This window comes from Musca autumnalis, unplaced genomic scaffold, assembly GCF_047663935.1.
Source record: "Musca autumnalis isolate F117 unplaced genomic scaffold, ASM4766393v1 scaffold_5, whole genome shotgun sequence".
Classification (NCBI taxonomy): domain Eukaryota; kingdom Metazoa; phylum Arthropoda; class Insecta; order Diptera; family Muscidae; genus Musca; species Musca autumnalis.
The window spans coordinates 43801816-43814640 of record NW_027412088.1 but is presented as its reverse complement, the minus strand read 5'-3'; the positions used below and the strand labels follow the sequence as shown (position 1 = coordinate 43814640).

General features: G+C 32.1%; 1 protein-coding gene across 48 annotated transcripts in view; it reads right to left on the bottom strand.

Moving 5' to 3' along the window:
* LOC141386969 (uncharacterized) overlaps window positions 1-12825 on the bottom strand; it is a 162274-nt gene that overhangs the window by 79598 nt on the left and 69851 nt on the right. For 46 of the 48 annotated variants that reach the window (XR_012408450.1, XR_012408451.1, XM_073955893.1 and 43 more), the window contains exons 3-7: window positions 10687-10746; window positions 1879-2039; window positions 1491-1802; window positions 1213-1356; window positions 1019-1113 (exon numbers count right to left, since the gene is read on the bottom strand). Coding sequence is in view for 46 of the 48 variants with exons in the window: in XM_073955893.1 (XP_073811994.1) it covers window positions 1019-1113; window positions 1213-1356; window positions 1491-1802; window positions 1879-2039; window positions 10687-10746 (772 nt within the window). In the remaining 2 variants the exon portion in view is untranslated. Of the gene's footprint in view, window positions 1-1018; window positions 1114-1212; window positions 1357-1490; window positions 1803-1878; window positions 2040-10686; window positions 10747-10904; window positions 11068-12825 lie in introns of those variants that run through there. The other 2 variants (XM_073955902.1, XM_073955943.1) reach the window with 1 other exon arrangement.

The window sequence follows — 12825 nt, the reverse complement described above, 5'->3', positions numbered from 1 at the left end:
TCATCTTCGAACTTGAACTAAGTATGGACAAAAAATATTACGAAAGCCAAATTTTGGAACGAATCGGTTGATCCATGGTTCTCGTGGGGCGTTATTCGGGACATATTGTGAGGAAGTATGGACTTGCCCGAAAAAACTTGTACCATCCTAATAGGGCAGCGAATACAAATTGTTGCAAAAAAAATCAAAACGATTCTCGAAGAGGTCTTAAACTGCACTTTTGCGACATACTCGAACATGGCCTATGTCTGATAGAAATATTACGATGTGCAAATTATGGACTGAATCGGTTACTGCCTTCGACAGTTATCGTTCACACCATATTACATAAAAATTTTGAAATTCTGTGGGGGAGGTACCCGAAGGAATGGACTGATATGGCCCATCTTTGAACTTAATCTAAGTTTGGGCAAAATAATACGAAGTGCAAAATTTGGTTCGAATCGGTCTATCCGATCGAGAGTTATCGTCCGATCGAGAGTTATCGTGTGCACCAGCCAACCAGATAGACGGACATGGTTAACTCGACTCCAAATTGTCAGAAACAAATTTCGTCCAAATATACCATTTTTTCGATGAGGCACAATTGAGTCGTATCTTAGTGTATATACCCTCGTTAACATAAATGCTAAAGGTTTAAAAAACGGGCACTGGTAACAATAAGGTAGTTGTATATTGTTTAATAGTCGGGATATATGTGAAAGGTCGAGATTGATTACAGAAATGAAGGACTTAGTGGCAATGTATATTTGCAATGATAAATGTCACAGCAAATATACAACAATGGTTTTGTTATCTTAATTTTGGATTTGGACGGTCAGATCGACCGAAACCAATAGGGCAAATATTACATGATAATACTATGACAAAATGTACGAGTTAACGCAACATTTAATAGTTTCGAACACAAACACAATGGTACCTAGTGAAGCAAGATTTTGTAACGTCAAACTACAGATTTCAACAAATCTTACATTATTTACCCTTGTTGCTGTAAAAGATCATCTCAAATACTTACCCTTCAGTCATTTCTGCCTCCGATGTATTTTCATTACTTTCCGCATTGGAATGTCTACCAAAACCATTCATTTCGGGTATTTTTATATCCGGCTTCTAAAGGGGACATTTAAAAACCAAAAAATTATTAAATTATTTTCTCAATGGCCTTGAGTAATTTCAAGTCACATAAAGAAAACAACCCATCGTACCCACCTTGCCATCACCACTGTCATCACTTAAGGCCTCCCAATCTGTGGCCACATCTGGAGAGACTCGTGGTGCTTCGGGTACATACGTCAGAAATGCTCTTTCAATTTCATGAGGTTTATGGCGATAAAATGAAGGCGTTTTCATTTTCTGTTTTAATTTATTTGTCATAAAATTGTACGTAAGACAGCGTAAGGGTATGTGGGGAGGAAATAAAGAAGGCATTTCAATCCAAAAACTATGGTTTTCGTTTTCGTTTTAAATTTCAAAAGTGACAAACTTACATAATCAACGGCTTCTTCGTCACAGCCAGCTTGCGTGAGCAGCGTATAACAGCGCATATTATTTTTGGCACTGGCAGCCCAATGTAGTGGGGTTTTGCCGGTTATATCACACTCGTGTACTCCATCGGGCCAGGTGGTGATCAGATATTCCAAAATTGTGGCATGACCAAGGCCGGCCGCTTTGTGTATCAAATTTAAACCATTTGCATCGCGACATGTTACCAGGGCAGGTGGTACGGGTGGTTCAAGATGGGCCTGAAGATTTTCCAAACTATTATCGATAACAGCTTGATGGACATCGCGTATGGAATTCTGGAGGAGAGCAAAAAAGAGAAGAAAATAGAAAAAATGTTAAAACTTCTAAATTTATGGTTTTATCAAAACTCACCATCACATAAGGCACTGCTGCTAAAAATCTCTTAACCTTTGGATTGGTACTGGCCTGTTGCCTCAGACGATTGCCCTGTCCCGCCCATAATATGCGGGTTAATTTGCCAATTTCCTTTTCATGCATCCATATTCGAATTGTGGATAACTTCACGGACATATCTGCGAAACACAAAAACAAAAAAGACATACAAACAAAATTAGTTTATCATCATTGCTGCTTCTTTCGTCATTGCTTCGGCGCTGTGCCTTTAGTGTGAAAACTAATTTAAAGTTTGTTCACTGTCATTCTGTTTTGCACTGCCTTTTCCATTGGCTGTGGAAAAACTCTTGTTTTTCAATTATTATTTATTGCATGTTTGCATGTCAATCAAGACAACATTTTTGCAAAGCTCTGTTTTTTCGTAAATTTGTGATGTATTTCACACGATGACTTCTTTAAATAAAACCAAAAAAATGAGAATTGTTGAAAAAAGTTTTCCATACCTCTTACCATCGGCACTCACCGTCGATTTCAGGAAATTTGTTTTCAAGTGCAATCATTGAAAGGAATGAAAATGGCATTACTATAAATTTCTTAACTAAAACTAAGTTAAAGTGAGCAAGAAAAAATTCGAAAGTAAAAGTTTTATCGCCAATCAACAATGTTCAAGGACAAGTTTTGTTAAGAAAGGAAGAGTGTTTACAAAGAAATGCAATGAAAAAAAAATAGTTCCTTTACGGGATTTTGGCTTTTACAGTGTTTTATTTAACTTGCTTTGGTGTCGGTTTAGTTCAGATTTGGATGACAATAAATGAATATGAGACCAATACCAATATGGGTCCATTTTTTCCTATAGCACCTATATAGCGGTACCCCCGATTTCAGGTATTTTGAGGATTTTATCTTTATTTTCAAACCGAATTGGCTGTAACTTGGATATGTGACCCCGAATAGTACAGAAACTTCCTCACTAAAAATAGGTACAGGTTTTGGTATAGCCCCCATATAGCGGTACCACCCGATTTCAAGTGTTTTGAAGATTTTATCTTCATTTTGAGGCCGAATTGGCTGTAATTTGGCATTTGGAATTGCAATTGTTATTTGTACTTATTTTTTCCACAAACTACAAAAATAGCTATTCTTTATGCATTGACAGCGACAAATTTTGGAAATATATTCTATTCATGATACAATAAGAAGGTAGCAGCAACTGCCGTTTTTGGTAACATAAGATGTCAAAATTTGACATAAATTCAATGCAATTGACACATTATGTTACCATCAGCTGGGCTGATAATGCTACCTTCATATTGTATCATGATTCTATTAAACTCTACAATAGAGTTGTACAATCTAGTTCATTTGAAATATCTAGTTCAATAGTTCAGCTCTTTTAACTGAACTAGTTCAGTAATCTAGTTTATAGTTCACAATCCAGTTCATTCATTCGGATCATAATCGTTCAATCAACCGCATACATACACCAAATACATAGAAACAAACAATAGCAGAAATCTTATGTTGTGTGTGTGGAAACTGTCAAAGCGAAAAAGCTTTGTGCGTGTGTGTTTCTTTTTTTCTATCCAGAACAAGGCACATTCAATATGGGAATATGTGGAATTTGTTGTGTTTATGAAGAAATCTTCACTTTCGAACAGCTATTCATGGTATCTTGATCCAAAACGTAAACAAACTCATCACATTACGAAGGCATCACTTAACACTGACGACGGCGTAACTTTATGCATATGTGAACGACATGTTGAACTAGATTGTGAATCGTTCATTCGTTGACGTTACGGTCGCTGACTGATTATAGTTCAGTGAACTATTGAACTATAATGAACTATATCGACTGATCTAGTTCATACGCTCTATTCAATGAATCGTTCAATTGAACTAGTTCGTTCATGAACTATACAACTCTACTCTACAAAACTGATTTTGATACCACCATTAAGATACCACAAATCTTTGTTATTTATTGCAATTTTAGGGACCTTACTATTTCTGGTATTTCTAGTTCTGGTGTTCCTAAATCAATGCCAATCTACCACAAATTCTGCAAGATGCCCATCTACATTTGTTTCCTTCTCCCAAAATCGTTTTTACCAAACAAATGAAAACTTGATGATTTCATTCCTTTAAATTAATTTTATTAATTGTTTTAATATTTCCCATGAGAACTAAAACACATGGCGTGACATTTTAAAAACAACTTTGTATATTTTTGTTCATACAAACAAACAATTGAAATAATAGTTAATTGATATTTTTGGGTATTTCCTTTAAATAATTTAACCTTTATGCGTGAATGACCTTGTGTGCTTTCTTGAGACGATTCTTGACTATAAAATAAATTGTGGTAAGAACTTTAATTTACATGCAATGGAACGAAATCAATGGCAGTAAAGTGTCTCCCAAATTGAACGGATTGACTAAAGTTCGTCTTTATAATTTAATATGTATATGTAAATCAATAGAATCGGAATAAAAAAAACTATAGAACAATTGAAGCAGTGTTGGTGTTTTATTTAGGATGACGACATCTCTTTCAAATTTTAAAATAGTCAGACAAAATCTCAGTGGCGATGTTCATGCTGATATTGTTTACCAAGAGGTAGGCAGAGAAGACTATATTAGGTACAGTAATAAATATTTTTTTTTAAATAAGATATTAACGGTTCTTACCCATATGTAGTATTCAGAATATAACCCTCAGGTAACTAAGAAGACTATGAACATTAACATTGACCTGAAACACCGTAATCCTCCTCAAATGTAACATGTTTGACTTTTGTCAGATATAAAAGCGGCTACGTGTTCACAATCTTTTTGTCTTATAAAATTATTAAACATTAAAACAACCGGGACAAAAGAACAAAATTATGGGACAGGTACGAATTTTCCAACAAAGCTCTCTTTGCTTAACATAAATGGAATTGTTTTGTTATGAAATATGATAAGAGTCAGAGAGAAAAATCCCAGTGATAGGAATACTTCCATACTTGAATAATTGGAAATACCCAGCCAGCATTTGGAAGATTGTTTTTTCAAAAATCACATTGCGGAGTCTTTCTAGAGTCCATTTGGTGATCAAAAACTGATTAAGTTGCTTGTATGTTGAGAAAGGGGATTCGAAAGTGACTCCCTGTTAAAAAGAGTTCAATTTAAAATACAACAACAAATGTGTATCAATCATAAATAAATCATTATGGTGTTTAAAATTACTTTTTTCGTTATTTATTGTCACATTTTGATCATCGGAAGACTGAAAAATGCTTAATCAAAAAAGGGTCATGCAGTTGCTTGAAAATTGATTATAATTATGTACCTTCTGATTATATTTTGAACAGATAGGTGATTAAAACCTGATTGTTTTGTTTTATTTGTTTAAACATTATGGTTTGGTTGTAAATAATTCTCATATACACTTTCTGCTAAACTTTGATATAAATGTAACGTATAATATTTAGAGTAAAGATAAACATAACACATGTTCAGGTTTTGCCAAGGAAAATGTAGAAGCAGTATACTAACTACCGCGCAACGTAAAGGATAATTAAAAGTCATAACAAAGTAGAAAAGACAACAAAACAAAGGAAAGAAACAAAAAGCAAAGAAGAACAAAAAGAAAATTCTTTTAATTCTCGTCTAATAAAAATACTCATACATAACTCCATAAAGACTCATAAACGATTACCCAGCAAAAATTCGGATCCATTAGTCATTACATAACCCATTACAAAGTAATGTAAACAAGCTTCTTTTCTCATTACAAGTAATCTGAAAAGTAATGGGATACTTCTTAAAAAAAATTACAAGGCAAACCTACTTACTTTGCTCCTCACTAAGTAATGAGGACGGTGGCACAGTAAGTGTGTGTCCGACTATAAATCCTAGGGTTGTGTGTTCAACGCTCACTGTCGGCACGCGAGTTTTTTTAATTAAAAAAACAGTTCGTGGTGCACTGCACATTTAAGTTCTTAAGCAACCCTTAATGTTCGTGTGCGTGGCATAATATGTAATGTCTTTGGCTAGAAATCAGAGGGTTCGTGTGTTCAACTCGCACAGCGAGCGAAATAAAATAAAGTAAAATAAAAGTAAGAAGTGTGATGAAATTAAAAAATCTCTACACCAACTGTTCTAAAAATAGAATTTTTTTCAACTTACTTTTCAACTTCTAGTGGCCACAGAATAACTAGTTACTCTAGTGGTCATAAAATAACTACAAACTGAGTGCGACATGCCCTTGTAAAAATAATGGGGAAGAAAGTAGGTTTGCGAGTAGTTACGGCTGCCAAAAATCCCTTACAAAACCCATGATTTTGGGAGGACTTTTTTGCTGGGTATAAACATGACTTAAAAAAACTCGAAAAAGAGTCGTACATTAATCAACAAATCACCAATAAATGATTAAAATACGACTCGGAAAAGACTTTATATACCATCAGAAAATGGGCAAAAATGACTAGAAACTAATACAGAGGAAGACTCATTTGTGATTTGTTTAGAAGAGTCGCCTGAGGTTACATTTTCCTCCCGACGAAGGAGTCATTTATGATCAGAAAATGAGCTCATATTCCGATCAGAAAATGAGCTCATATTCCAGCTTTTTAATCGTGCAGTCGGATCAAAAAAGACTCAAATTGGATTAAAAATTTCAGAAAATGCTAGCTGGTTAACAATTACTTCTCTTGTGCTTCATAAACTTCAAAAATTGTTATGTTGATGAATACCAAACGTCAAGTAAATAAGCTCCAATTGATTGAAAATTCGAGACATCCACACCTATGCCAAGCGGGTTCATCATCGCTCATTCTTATGACATGACGTAGCCAACTCAATCGTGTTATCCCGATTCGTCTAACTATACTGATGTCATTGTATAGCAGATACAGCTCGTGGTTCATACGACGTCAATATTCACCGTCATCACAGATTGGCCGCTAAATCTTTCGAAGAATTTTTCTCTCAAACACACCCTCACGACTTTCGTTTTTGGCAAGTTTCGGCAACGATTCAAGCTTTGTTCCAGAACTAAAAAAAGTTTTCAAATTTTTACCACTTTTACACATTTCACCCGAAAAAGCGTTCCCGTACACAAACAAGTTGTAAAATGTTCACTTCTCTTTAAACAAAAATGGCGCTGAATGACGCTCTCTTTAAAAACTTTTTACTCGAAGAATTTGAGCGCGTAAAAAATAGTAAAGTGGTTGCCGGCGTTTGATTGGCTTATACGTTGACTTTGACATTTGTTCCAGGTTTTTTGACGTATTTTCCATTTTTCCGTTCCCGAACTATTTCAAAAAAAAACTCATTTACGAGCTTTACTATTAAAAAGAACGGGAACTAAGCTTGAATTTATTAAAACAGTTTTTTACAGCGCCATAGGATGGCCCTTAATCGACAAACAAAGATTCAATTTGATAGATGCACACTTGCCGTGATTGTCCACGTCGGAAGTTGTGAAAATTGATCAGACGAAAATGTTCACAAGTAAATTCCATCCATTTCGCAAACTGATTTTTTCAAGTCACTGTAAAAATGAAATGGACCCCGCAACACGCGGTGTTGCCTAGGCCAGAAAGTTTTCGTACTTTCGTTTGACGAGACGTGGCTTTGTTTTTAAACTGCTTACTAAAGTCCAAGTAGCATATGTTGGCCAATACAATTATTCTGTGTATTTCACAAGTGATGTTGTTTTTTTATGTTTATGGTGATACCGAGGTAGACGAAGTCTTTAACTTTCACAGCAGGTCCGAGTTATATGGACGCATTGCTCATCGACACCATTAACTTTGTCTTGTCACCGTTTACCGCCAGACCAACTTTAACAGATTCTCTTTCAACTTTTTTAAGTTATCAGTATACCATCAACATAAGTAAGTAACATGTGACTATTCGTGTAAATTGTGCCATTTCTCTTAACATCTGCATCTTGTATAACCTAACCAGCAGGATGTTGAACAGATTACACGAAATGCAGTCCACTTGTCTGAAATCTCTTTTGGTACTAAACTCTTCTGAGAGATTCCTTCCTATTTTAACTGAGAACCGGGTATCAGAACATTTTACAGAACCGAATGAGCTTGACCGGTAGACCATCGGCTCCTGCTGCCTTATTATTATTATTATTATTATTATTATTATTATTATTATTATTATTATTATTATTATTATTATTATTATTATTATTATTATTATTATTATTATTATTATTATTATTATTATTATTATTATTATTATTATTATTATTATTATTATTATTATTATTATTATTATTATTATTATTATTATTATTATTATTATTATTATTATTATTATTATTATTATTATTATTATTATTATTATTATTATTATTATTATTATTATTATTATTATTATTATTATTATTATTATTATTATTATTATTATTATTATTATTATTATTATTATTATTATTATTATTATTATTATTATTATTATTATTATTATTATTATTATTATTATTATTATTATTATTATTATTATTATTATTATTATTATTATTATTATTATTATTATTATTATTATTATTATTATTATTATTATTATTATTATTATTATTATTATTATTATTATTATTATTATTATTATTATTATTATTATTATTATTATTATTATTATTATTATTATTATTATTATTATTATTATTATTATTATTATTATTATTATTATTATTATTATTATTATTATTATTATTATTATTATTATTATTATTATTATTATTATTATTATTATTATTATTATTATTATTATTATTATTATTATTATTATTATTATTATTATTATTATTATTATTATTATTATTATTATTATTATTATTATTATTATTATTATTATTATTATTATTATTATTATTATTATTATTATTATTATTATTATTATTATTATTATTATTATTATTATTATTATTATTATTATTATTATTATTATTATTATTATTATTATTATTATTATTATTATTATTATTATTATTATTATTATTATTATTATTATTATTATTATTATTATTATTATTATTATTATTATTATTATTATTATTATTATTATTATTATTATTATTATTATTATTATTATTATTATTATTATTATTATTATTATTATTATTATTATTATTATTATTATTATTATTATTATTATTATTATTATTATTATTATTATTATTATTATTATTATTATTATTATTATTATTATTATTATTATTATTATTATTATTATTATTATTATTATTATTATTATTCTTCAGTCGGTTTATTGCTGTCTGTGGTACCTTCCTCGTCTTCGCTTGTATTGGATACCAAGAGGTTGGAAAAATGTACAATATCTATATCAGCTACCAAGTTACCTTGCTGGTCTCTACAGGAGATTGTGCCTGTACCAAAGCCATCATATTGATGTTTCACTCTTTGGTATAATTTTCGAACTTCATTCTGGCTCCTGTACATCTCGATTATTTCACATTCCCTTTTTTCCATTTCTCTCTTTTTTCTGTTTTTTTCTTTTCATGTTTCTCCTCTCCCCTTTTCTTCCGATACCTTTAGCAGCATGAAACACCTGGTCTGGTATCCAAGTATGGATTTTGCGGCCGTTTCCATGGATTGGACAATATTTTTTTGTTGATGTGTAATCGGGACGAGGAGTGCTTTCATTAAGCAATTGAGCTAGTTGACTGGAATATGCGGTGGCTATCTGTTGTTTTTCACAGCTTACCGATGTCCAACTTCCACTTTGTGTCTGTTCGTGCTTCATTTGCAACTTTTAGACGGGTACGTACTTTTGCTGCAACAAGGTAGTGGTCAAAGTCTATGCCTGCTCCTCGCAACTATCGTACAATCAACACATTCGTTGAATGTCTTCCATCCATCACAGCGCGATCAATTTTATTTCTTGGTCTTTGATCAGGAGATAGCCAGGTAACCTTATAAATATAGAGTTACTTAAATCAGGTACTGCATTTCTTTTCAAACTTTTAAGTGTATATTTTTAGAATCCTGCATCCAAAAAATCTTGAGATGTCCCGTTATTCCAATGATAAATATTTCTCGAATTATTAATATCTCAAAATGTTAGCTGCGACCACCTGCGTTGCCCTGGTATAGACTACTTATAACGATTTTAATGGCCTATTTTACTCAGACGATTCGAATAAAAATTCGTTCGAATGTGGGAGGTACCCGAAGGGGTGGACCGATATAGTCCATATTCGAACCCGATCTATATCTAATACGATAATGCGATGTACAAAGTTTACTCCCTTAGACAGTTCTCGTTCACACCATTTTACAGAAAAATTTAGAATTTTTGTGGGGGTGGACCGATATGATCCATATTGGAACTTAAACTAAGTTTGAACAAAATAGGTATTACGATACCCAAAATTTGGTTCAAATCGGTTGATCCGTTCTAGAGTTATCGTGCGCACTAGCCAGACAGAGGGTGCATATGGCTAAATCGACTCCAACTTGTCTTTAATGAATTTCGTCCAAACATACTTGGGGTCTAAAACAGTTATTTCGATGAGGCACATTTTTGGTCGGATCAAAGTGTATAAAACCTCTCTAGCATTAAGGCTGAGGGTATAGCAAGTATGAAAGTATCAGTGAGCAACTTCTGATTCATTGATAAGTATTTACGATTTGTATAAACCTTTGTTTAACATTATTATAACAAAATTCAAATAACAGTATTGATTTTGATTACTCAAATCCTAGGATTTGTTACAGATATTGGCTCTACCAACCATTTTTTTTTTTTCAAAATCTCTTCTAATCACTTTGACTGAACATTGAAATTATATCTTACCATCACTTCCACGCCGCTTGCGGGCACTATCATTTGGCAGCTGACCATTCATCGGTAATACTGAAACAAACAAAAATAAATAAATAGTTTAAAATGTTGTTAATGACGGCTATTAAATCAAATTCTTTTGTTATTGCAAGAAAATCAATATTAACAACTAACGAAACATTTTTTTTTTTTTTTTGTGAACAAAAATTGAATACTTCAAAAATAATTACGATTTAAGGATAATGCGTCAAACACCCAGCAGATAAATTTCTACAGCAAGAGAGTGTAAACCAAACGACTACCTTGCTGGCTGATTACAAATGTCAAAAAATGAAAAGCAAGTATTTTATGAGACACGACACGTGTAATAACTAACAAAGCCGGCTAACAACTAAATCAAAAAGTTAAGTTCATAGAACCTTTTTAATATAACTCCCCAAAAAACCAAAAATATATAAAAAAAACCTACATACATACATGTGTATAGCACCAATTAAATGTGTTTGCTGTGACTGTCAAGAGGAAAGGAAAAAGGACAAACAATTTTATTTATATAGCCACCAATACATGTTTACGTACATACATACATACATAATATTTATTTGTGATTTATTTTTTCGGTTGACATGGTCATACAAATGACATGGTGGTCAGTATGTAGAACACGGTTTGACAGTCGTCGTCAACAACACCAGCCAAACAATCGTCACAAACAAACATTGTGGCCAACTCCATACCCCAAATGTGTTCTAGCTTTTATCAAACAACAACAAAAACACTACGACCCATAAAACTAATGGCCAGTGGTTACCGTCTAAAATTTCACATTAACAATAAAGAATTATTTGTTCGCCTCAACATTTTATCGACCAACACCGTTGTTTACATGGAAGGGCTAAAATCGTAGGTAGAGTTAATTCTTATGAATAATGTAGGTAGCTTTTTTTGGAATGTTGGAAAATTTGTCTCATTGGGGATATATTTAATTTATGTCAATTATGAAGTTTGATTTTCTGGACGAAATGTTGTCAGTCAATTTTTTCTCTAGAGTAAGGTCGGAAAGATCTTGTCTGGTCCCACTGCACACCGATCCCAACCTGCGGCAAAAATCGAAAAATCGATATCTGAAAATCTCTGCGACAATTCAGCAAATTGTCTCTAAAAATATCATATTTTAATATTCCAGCACTGTTTTTGTAATTAATAACGATATTTAACAAAACAATACAGAAGAAGGTGACATTTACGTATGATCTCTTAAAAACTTTAAAAAAACATCAGTAAGGTTGTGACTTCTTACAAGCAAGTAACTCGAAATTGAAGGGATAAAATTATTTTTTTTTCGAAATGGAACGTTTTGTACAAGGTTTTCTAATCACTTTTACATAAAAATTTGTACACATTATTCGCATAAAATGTGCTGGAAATCGCATTTTCTATAATACTATTGTGTGGATTTTTTTTTTCAATTCCTAAAAATTGAAGTTGAGTTTTACAAACTTCGCCATCCTTCGCCACTCTCCAAATTTGTTGAAGAAAGTTCGAAATAATGTCAAGTTTACAAAAAATTTGTTTCCAGCAGCATATATTTGCATTTCCGTGTGTGGCATTAAAAATACTGACGATGCCTCTGGTCGTTTCATTGAATATGCCGTATTACTGTATTCTCAGTTTCTTCTTTGTCATACCCTCCACCAAAGTATGGAGGGTATATTAAGTTTGTCATTCTGTTTGTAACACATCGAACTAATCATTTGCGACCCTATAAAGTATATATATTCTTGATCAGGATAAAATTCTAAGACGATCTAGCCATGTCCGTCTGTCCGTCTGTTGTAATCACTCTAGCGTCCGCAATAATTGAGATAGAGTGCTGCAATTTTGCACCCGAGGGTCTTTTTTCCATAGGCAGGTCAAGTTCGAAGATGGGCTATATCGGTCCATGTTTTGGTATAGCCCCCATATAACGGTACCTCCCGATTTTCGGTATTTTGAGAATTTTAGCTACAATTTTTAACCGAACTAGCTGTAATTTGACATTTGAGGTTCTCAGTGGTCATGAAATATCTCCACTTAACATCGTCAACATACGTTCATGTTTTGATATAGCCCCCATATAACGGTACCTCCCGATTTTCGGTATTTTGAGAA